At 41.9% G+C, this 9,524-nt stretch overlaps 1 protein-coding gene across 1 annotated transcript; it reads right to left on the bottom strand.

The window, feature by feature from the left end:
• Positions 1–1,184: 1,184 nt before the first annotated feature.
• Positions 1,185–8,833, bottom strand: LOC107398934 (uncharacterized). Its single transcript, XM_015984518.2, has 2 exons — positions 8,601–8,833; positions 1,185–3,383 (listed from the first exon to the last, which is right to left on the bottom strand). Exons 1-2 carry the CDS (start codon positions 8,636–8,638, stop codon positions 1,220–1,222), a joined length of 2,202 nt encoding a protein of 733 aa, XP_015840004.2. The 5' UTR covers positions 8,639–8,833; the 3' UTR covers positions 1,185–1,219.
• Between the last annotated feature and the right edge of the window lie 691 nt (positions 8,834–9,524).

Genomic DNA, 9,524 nt, shown 5'->3' with positions numbered 1-9,524 from the left:
ATTTAACTACCAAACTAACACTAATGTGATGTAAAGATTTACTTACATTCTAGTCGCTATAAAGCTCTTCATGGCACCGACCATATGTCACCCTTTGTCACTTTCCACTGACTATCAACGAATGAATGAATTCTACGTTTCTCTACGGCGACCCCGTAGTTCGAACTACCGGAAGGCTGACTTAGCTATTGCTCATCGGAATTCGCAAATTCCGATATCAGCAATAGCTTGCAACCTCGCTAGGGTGTTCGACCTAAGAGGAAGCTCAACTTCCCGTTGGTGACATATGCCCGGCCCTTCAAGATTGTCGTCTCGACAATTTATTTCCTATTCTAACCTAACAGTTACAATTCTAAGTTCTGCCAACAACCCACAACCACGTTATCCTCACTTCTCAAGAAACATCCCTTATGCCACCTGATGTTTTGGAAGGGGTCTTCTTTCTTCCCAGAATGGACCAGGAAGGCTTTCAGATCAGCGTAGGTGAACCAGGGTTCCTCATGTGTGGTGGGTGGTCCATCTCTTTGGGGCGTACTTCACGAACGACCTGATGATGACTTGGGGCTCGTCCTCTACGGTGTCGACCCTTTCAGGTTACAGTCAGTAACTGTTTCTACGCCTTTGTTTGTTCCCAATGGGTACGACGGCAATACGTCACAGAGTCGGGACTTCCAGCTTGTAGCTTGGTTTAGGAAGTCCTCCACTTCATGTTATTTTGAGTTTTTGACTGACGTTTTCTCCTATCCACCCGGTTCTACGGCCACCTGCCTCTCCTTCAGCTCTCCCTGTCCGACCGCTCTGTCTTTGGTTTGTGAGGCTCTTCTCGTGGGCGTTGGGCAGAAGAAAAAAAAACAATTACAAACAATCCTTAACCTATTTACATCTATCAGAGTCACTGACTCTACTACATTACATGATTCTTGACCTAGATACTACATATTATTACTATTTTGCTGACAAGTCCGAACTAAGTCGAGTTAGTTCGACCTTGTCAGGTATCTTCTTTCATCCTTAGCCGTGACTGTGACCCAGATATTATTATCAACAGTCCGACCATGAACTATTTCTCGCTTTTTTTTTTTCCAAAAATTTCTTCCTTTTTTTTTTTGTAACCCCATAATACTAGCTAGGTACCCTTATAAAATCTATTCCCCCTTTTGTTTGTCTTTCTCTATGTCCCATGACTCCCTTAATTTTGTGTTTGTTTTTTTTTTTCTCTTTAGATTTCACTTACGTTGTGAATCATTACTTCACTCCTAGTTGGGAGTGGCTCCAAAGTCACTCTGGTCTTTTGACCTCTCGCCAAAGACAGCAGGCTTGCTTCATCCAGTTCGAGTCGTCCCTCCGACCGACTCTTTTCCCTGTGGTTCACTCTTGGCCTTGGAGAAAGTACTTCATTTTCCTCCGAACTCGCGCTACCTTCTTCTTCTCGAATTTTTGACCCTTGCCGAGAGTTTGCTTCTTTTGAATTTCTTTTCCTGCAGCACAACTTAATAATTTTTGCTAATACATAAATAAGAAAGGTTAATAATGCTATGTGCATGAGCACGAGAACCACTTGGTGACCCAATTGGCTCTCCTCACCCCAAGCGTGCACTCCTGGAGTGGGAGCGATTATTATCCCTCCTGGATTCCTTTTTAACACCAAGTATGCCACGAACACTGACAGGACCGTGTTCCAAATCAGTAAAATCGTATCACCGTGCAAAGCGTATGTGGCGCTGAACTCATGGTCGATGTTATGATTATTCAGCTGTTCTCGTATCTCTTCCACTCGATTTGCTGTTGATGTCAGATTGAGATGGGGAACGGTGAGAGTCCAGTTCAAGTTGAGACATTGGCTTACGTTCGTAAATCTTAATTGGTCCTTCTGCCTAAATTCACCTAATACTAGTGAACCAAGCGAGGACCATATTGCCGGTATCACGTGGACTACGGATACTTCCTTCACTTCCTGCTCTATGCATGGGTATCTTTTTTCAATTAAGACTTCTTCCCTTGAAATAAGTGTGCAATGACAGGGCACGTGAATTTTTCTTGCTCCCGGTTGAATTTTGTCGCTTGTAGGTCCGATTGTGGTTTCATGTGCGTCACAGCGAATACTGGCTTTTTCGTCAATATGAGTCATGATAAATATTTCGTCTTCGATCTCTGTGATAGTCAGTGCTTGTGATCTGTAGCATGTCATAGGACAATGGCTTCCTAATTCTTCGATTGACCCCCCTGAGATTAATTTTCTTACGCACGTCGGCCCATGAATCGAATCGGCCGAAAACCTCGGTAGGAAACACAATTTATTTTCAAAAGGTCGACAGTGGTGCAGGCTCACACCGGAGATTGTTCTCGTCTCTATTTTCTTCCCGTTCGAAATTGCGACATATGTGCTCTCATGTTGAATCCTGCAAGTGTGGTTGTACCAGGCGAAAGGTACACTGATTAACTCATACAGAGTCCAGGTGTAACCTTTTCTTCTAATTGGGATTCGTGCCTGTATGGTTATGTTTCCTCCAGTCAGCGTGCAATCACTTATCGGTAGCGTGTATAACGTCCAGATGTTACTCATAGGAATGGCCAGTTCCTGATCGTGTTGCTGGATGTGTAGGGCTAATTTCTGTAGGTTTTTTCTCAAAATTGCTGGTGGTAAGATGGTCTGAGGTATCAAGTGTTGTTTACAGGCGGTCGCAATTTCGTTTTCTTCCATCGTCCTTAAGTTGTTCAAGGTCCTTTTTAAATTTAGATAGGTGTTGTAGACCGCCGCTGTGATTAATTTTTCGTCCTCCTCCATGTGAATGTTGTTGTTGTTTGTCATGTCCATTGCCAGTTTTTCGATTATGTGCATCCTTTTCTCCACCTTTTCAAAAGCGGTCGCTGCTTCTTTTTGGTACGCTGCAAATTCGTGTGACTCCTTACCTATGTTTTTCAAGGTTTCGCTTAATCCTCGTTGGATTTCTTCCACGTGTTGTGCTAATTCGCCTTCTGTCATTGCCAACTTATTAAATTTTTGTTGTGTCGCAAACCCGCAACACCATTCGAATGAACTTGCTATGAAGTCCAGCGCCCTTTGAAATCTTCTGTTTGTTTGGTGGCCCGCTTTAACCTGACTGTCCACCATTTGTCCCAACATTGAACGTTCCCTCTCATAGATGGTCGAAAGTCTCCCCATCTCATCGATTATTTTACATCCGACTTTTCCTTCTCCTCTGCTACAATAGTTGATCGGGTTAATTTCACTTTCTGTCTTCATGTTTGACCTCCAGCTCGTCGAATAAGTAAGGGGAATGGTGGCTTCATAATTAATTGTCCCTGGTAACTTTTTCCAGTACACCCCTGTACTGATTTCGACTTCCTCTGCTAGAGACATGGTCATGGGAAGAATAAAAAATCTGCAAGAAGATACATTTTAATTTTTATTTCATTATTTTCCTAAAACTACCCTTATCCCTTAATTAGTTTCTTAACCTATCTTACACACTATTAATTACACAGATTTTTTTTTTCACGGGCCCTGAGTCGGAGAAGTCCATGGGTCGTGATATTTCAAAATCCGACTGACGTGAACAACTTCGCGTTTTGGCTTCTTTTTCGTACCAAGCTCCAATTCGTAGTTGACATCACTTACTTTTTTCACCACTGTGTACGGCCCAAACCATCGGCACATCAATTTGGGACTTTTTCCTATTTTTCGCCTTGGTACGAACATCTTTACTTGTTCTCCCACTGAAAAGTCTACATGTCGATGAAAGGAGTCGTACCGGTCCTTGTCGTATCCTTGCCGTTTGGTGATATTTGCCGCCGCTTGCGCTTGAATTGCGAGCAGTTTTTCCCGAATTTCAATGATGTCCTTGTTCTCCACTTGCATTGCCAATAAATTTGCCTCCGTCGGCAATGTGGGAAGTCTTCCGAACAATACTAAATAGGGTGGGTACCCCGTAGTTGCCTGCACGCTTGTATTGTACCCGAACGTTGTGGGTTTTACGTATTCGTCCCAATCTCGCTGGTCAGTCCCGGTAAAAATGGCTAACATACCCGCTAATGTTTTGTTGTATTTTTCGACGAGTCCGTTTGTTTGTGGTCTGTACGCTGTTGTGTATAAGTCCTTCGCCACGCCCATTAATTTCAATAATTCGGTTACCATTTGGCTCCGAAACACTGTTCCCCTGTCACTCAAAAAACAACGCGGTGCTCCATAAATGGTAATTACATTTTCGAATATGAATCTTGAGACGCTCTTTGCTGAACCGTCCTTGATGGCTCCTGCAATTGCATATCTGGAAACATATTCTGTGCAGACAATTACCATTGTATTTCCTGACTGCGATTTGGGAAATGGTCCTAAGAGATCTACCGAAAGCATTGACCAAATTGTCCCCACAGGAATTGGTTGTAGCAATCCTGCTCCTTTTTTGAAATCTTCACCTTTTCGAGACTGGCAATCCGGACATCCCCTAACAAATTTTTCCACATCTTTTTGTTGTCCAGTCCAGAAGTACCTTTCTCGAATTTTTTCCAACGTTTTAGTTGTCCCTAAATGTCCGCTTAGTGGATCACTGTGGTGGTTATATAAGATTTCCCCTATTAAAGATTTTGGAATTGCGAGTAGGTGATCTCTTCCGACTTCGCGAGTGTTTTTCTTATATAGCACCCCATCTATAAGAGAAAAATTTTTTGCCCTTCTTCTTGTCCCTATTGGGATATTTGTGTCATTGTCGTTTTCCACTGCGGTTATTAATTCCTTTAGTTCATCGTCCTCTAGCTGAAGTTGTCTCAACTCGTCTGGTTCCACGAGGTAAGTTGGGATTTCTTCGCAATCGACCTCATCGGCTTCGTTCCCTTCGGCTACCGGATTCCTTGACAAGCAATCAGCATCCTTGTGTTTTGACCCGCTTCGATGAACCACGGTGTACTGAAATTCTGATAATTTTATGGCCCATCTTGCTAGTTTTCCAGTTGGATCTTTGATTGATTTTAACCAGCGAATTGCGCTATGATCTGTGACAATTTTTACGTGTCTACCGTGTACTAAATGTCTTAGGTATGATAGAGCCCACACGCACCCCAAACATTCTAATTCTGTAATTCCCAAGTTCCTCTCGTTCTTTGTTAGGCTGCGGCTAACGAAAGCGATAGGGTGGCTTTGTTGGTCTTCTCCCACCTGTAATAAAACTGCTCCGAGCCCCTGCAGACTGGCGTCCACTCTTAATTCGCAATCCTTGTTCGGGTCAAATCTTCGAAGAACTGGTGTTGTCGTCATTTTCTCCTTTAGCATGTTGAACGCCTGTTCCTGTTCCTTACTCCATTCGAATTTCAGTTTTCTTTTTGTTACTTCATGTAGTGGGCGAGCAATGGCTGAGAAATTCTTAATAAATTTGCGGTAGTAGTTGCACATTCCTAAAAATCGTTGAACCTCCTTGACTGATTTTGGCGTCGGCATATTTGCAATGCCGTTTATTTTATTCTGATCCACGCTGATGCCCTCAGCGTTCACTTTAAACCCTAGTATTTCGATTTCCTTTTTCAGATAATGGCACTTACTTGGTTTTAACGTCAGTCCTGCTTCTCGAAGCCTCTGAAATACCCTTTTTAATTTTTCGATGTGTTCCTCAACGGTCCTCGAAAAAATGATGATGTCATCTAAATAGATTAGGATGTCCTTCCACTTCATATCCGAAAAAAGTTTGTCCATAAGAGCTTGGAAAGTTCCTGGTGCGCAACAAAGACCGAATGGCATGACGTTAAATTGATACTGACCTTGACCCTGAGCGATAAATGCTGTGTACTCTTTACACTCTTCTTTGACGGCTACCTGCCAATATCCGCTTGTTAAGTCCAGGGTTGAGTAGTATTGACTGTCGTGCCCGATGTAGGTCATTACGTCGTCTATGTTGGGAATGGGATAGTTGCATTTCTTCGTCACTTCATTTAACTTCCGATAGTCGACGCAAAACCTCATTTTTCCGTCTTTTTTTTTCGTCAGTACCACTGGAAATCCCCACGGACTCGTGCTCGGCTCGATTATTTTGTTTTCCAACATTTCGTTAATTTGGTCGTTAATAATTTCGCGTTCTATGTGTGATACTCTGTATGGCTTACACTTGATGGGTTTGGCTCCTTGTACATCTATTTCGTGTTCTACTAAATTTGTTTTACCCAATTCTGACGTTGAGTTCGCAAAAATGTCCGAGAATTCCTGTAATAGTTTGTTTATTTTCTTTTTATCTGACTCCGGTAAACAGCTGTTTATGTTGTGGTCATCAGGTTTCACGCTGTGTTTCTTTATCGACGTGTACAAGAAAAATTTTTCGCCAAGTAGATCGCCCACCTCCTCTTGTAACCATCCCAGTGTTGTTCCCTTATAAACACGAATGCAGTTGTTTGCTCTTGAAGTGAGTACTGTTTCAAGTTGATTGTTATTGGTTTTTTCTAATAAACCAATCAGCAGTCCCCTAGGTACCAAAAATCGTTCATTTTTTATGAATTTGCCATCTTTTCCGTCTTCCTGTTTGGCACTTGTCCCTAATTTAATTCTTACCGGGCGTCCAGGTCTGAGAATAACATCTGTCTGTGTCATCACTTTGATTTTCTTGATGTCGTCAGCGTTTTTCGTCTCCGTTTGTAGTACGGTAGTGTTTGTGTCATCACTCTTTGACCTATTTTCCGACTTCGTTCTTATCTTCACTCCTGCTCTCGGGAAATGGATCATTTTTTCCCCGTAGTTTATGATGACCTCTTCGCGCTTTAAAAATGCATCTCCTAAAATTACCGGACTTGGCAATTTATCAACTACGATTGCCTCGAATTCGAATTTCCTATTACCTAAATGCAGTTCAAAATTTGTCTTACCTAAGGTGGGAATTTTGTGGTTCCCTACCGTTCTTAAAAATAATCTATTCTTATCTGATAACTTATTCTCTACTAACTCTCTACTTACAAGATTATTACTACACCCCGTGTCTATTATGACGTCTACGTTCTTACCTCTATGATACCCCGTTATTAATAATATATTTGTCGGCGTCCCGGTTGTGAAAATGCTGTCGACTTGGACGACATCCGGACGCACGTCGGACGCCGTCCTTACTCTTTTCCCGCATAATTTTTTCCGTCGCTTCTACCTTCGTTCTTCTTCCTGTTCCGGCAGACGGCCGCAAAATGTCCAGGTTTTCCGCAAACGAAGCATTTTTTCGTCTGGGGAGCCGGGTTCCTCTCGAAGTTCTTTCTTTCTTGATTTCTGCAAACCGATGCGTAATGTCCCGGTTTACCACAAGAAAAACAGATGGGTCTCCCGTCCTTGGTCCTAGTATTTGGGAATTGTTGTCGCCGATTTTCCCATTTCCGGTTTTCCTCGTGGCTGGTCCGTGACCTGTTCGCTTCCGTTTGCTGACGGTGCGTTCTGTCGTTCATTGTTACGAACGCACTGTCCGCTGAAATGTTGTTGATCAGCGACTTTTTCTTCACTTCGCTAATTTTGAAGACAAGATTTTTGATGTCTCTCTTACTCATCTCTGGGTCGCTAAACATCAAAAATGTTTCCGCTAACTGTGGCAGCAAACCCTCCTCGAAAAACATCCTGAATGTCGCATCCGACATTTGAGGGTCATATTCCTGTTGAAGCGACAATAACTCGAAATAATAGGATTTTATATCTTCATTCACTCCCTGTTTGCGGCTTTCAAACCTCATTCTTGCGTTTTTCGTGGAATTTCCTCGTCCGAATTCCTCTAGGAAGTCTGCCACTAATTGCCTCCACGTTTTTGTAGCGTTTTGTGCTTCTCCTGTGTACTCATTGTACCAAACCGACGCCGCTTTTTCTAGGAAAATCGGAAGGTACGCAATTTTCAAGTTGTCGTCCCAAGCGTTCGCCAGTGCTACCCTATTGTATGTTTGTATGAAGGTATTTGGATCCACCGTGGCTGGATTGAAGGAAGGTGGCGACAAAAATTTTGGCGTTGCCGGGGTTTTGGCCGTAGCCAGAGCCTGGCGGATGGTCGTGTCGGCCATTACTTCGTTTTCTTCGTTCTTCGTCTCTTGTTTCTCTTTTGTTTCCTCGGTGCCCTTAACGCTTTCCTCGTTTTCGTCCTCTTCTCCTGACGACTCGTCGTGCTCCCTGTCCTTCCTTCTTTCAAGAATCGTCTCCAATTCCCTTACTGTTTTCCATGAACCTCCCGCTTGCACCACTATCTCTACGCCTCCGGTTGGGGGTACCGATTGCTGTCCAAAAATTTCGGTACTGCGAAATGGCGGTTTAAATTGCGCGTACTCGTGCTCCTTTGCACGTCTTCTTGTCAGTGGCGGTTCCCTTTCTTCGCCCTTGGGCATTGACTCCTATTTTCGCTGACCCCTAACTTTTACGCGAACATATTGCCTCCTATCCACCGATCGTGCCGTCGGCGAATTCTACGTCACGGTAATTTTTCAATTATAAATCTTTCATACTAATACGAACTTTATTTTAAAATTCCGAAATCTTGGGGCGCCTCCACCATAATGTCACGTGTGTGACGGGGTGGACAGGGGACAATAATCAAAACGGAAGTTTTCTTTCATAAGAGTCTATATTTAACTACCAAACTAACACTAATGTGATGTAAAGATTTACTTACATTCTAGTCGCTATAAAGCTCTTCATGGCACCGACCATATGTCACCCTTTGTCACTTTCCACTGACTATCAACGAATGAATGAATTCTACGTTTCTCTACGGCGACCCCGTAGTTCGAACCACCGGAAGGCTGACTTAGCTATTGCTCATCGGAATTCGCAAATTCCGATATCAGCAATAGCTTGCAACCTCGCTAGGGTGTTCGACCTAAGAGGAAGCTCAACTTCCCGTTGGTGACAATATTATCATTATTATTATGATTAAAAACCGATTATAACTTTTGTATAGTAAATGTTTTTATACCAGTTTTAAAATGAGTGATTTATTTTAGACAATTTCTTGCCTAAAAACTATAAAATGGCTTAGATTGCCTAAAAACACAGATCACACATGATGTTTTGCATAGAAATGAGAAAACACTCATGTAACACACAAAATAAGCTTCATTTTTCCTTATTAAAAGTATTACTATTATTATTACTTTTGTTACTATTACTATTATTATTATTATTATTATTATTATTATTATTATTATTATTATTATTATTAAAAAATTATATTAAACAGACAGAAAACGTCGTATTCTGACACAAAAATACGAATTACGTTATAGACTTGACGAGAACGGCGTATCTCGGACTCTTATAGGACTCTTATAGGGTCAAAAAGTATCAGTTTGGATTAAAACAAATTATTTTTGTTGACTCTCAGTCTGAATTGTTTATCAGTTCAAACAAAAACGGCTTATTTTAGACGATCTTTTGCTTTGAACAAGAAAACTTAAATCGAACAGACTAAAAACGCTAGTAATAAAAGTAAGCTTAGTTTTCTAAGCAAAAATAAAGCTTATTTTGTGTTATATTATTTATATCCATCTTTATAACTCGCTTATACTTGGTCCTACAAGAAAAATGCAAATAACTA

The sequence above is a fragment of the Tribolium castaneum genome, chromosome 4 (assembly GCF_031307605.1).
Source record: "Tribolium castaneum strain GA2 chromosome 4, icTriCast1.1, whole genome shotgun sequence".
Taxonomy (NCBI): domain Eukaryota; kingdom Metazoa; phylum Arthropoda; class Insecta; order Coleoptera; family Tenebrionidae; genus Tribolium; species Tribolium castaneum.
This window is presented reverse-complemented; position numbering and strand designations above follow the sequence as displayed.

What these genes read in the sequence shown, in the direction of transcription:
- LOC107398934 (XM_015984518.2), bottom strand. Translation starts at nt 8,638, where the DNA reads ATGGTCGGTGCCATGAAGAGCTTTATAGCGACTAGAAT. An exon ending in AGCTTTATAGCGACTAGAAT is followed by an intron (nt 3,384 to 8,600) that starts GTAAGTAAATCT and finishes ATCTTCTTGCAG; the next exon opens with ATTTTTTATTCTTCCCATGA.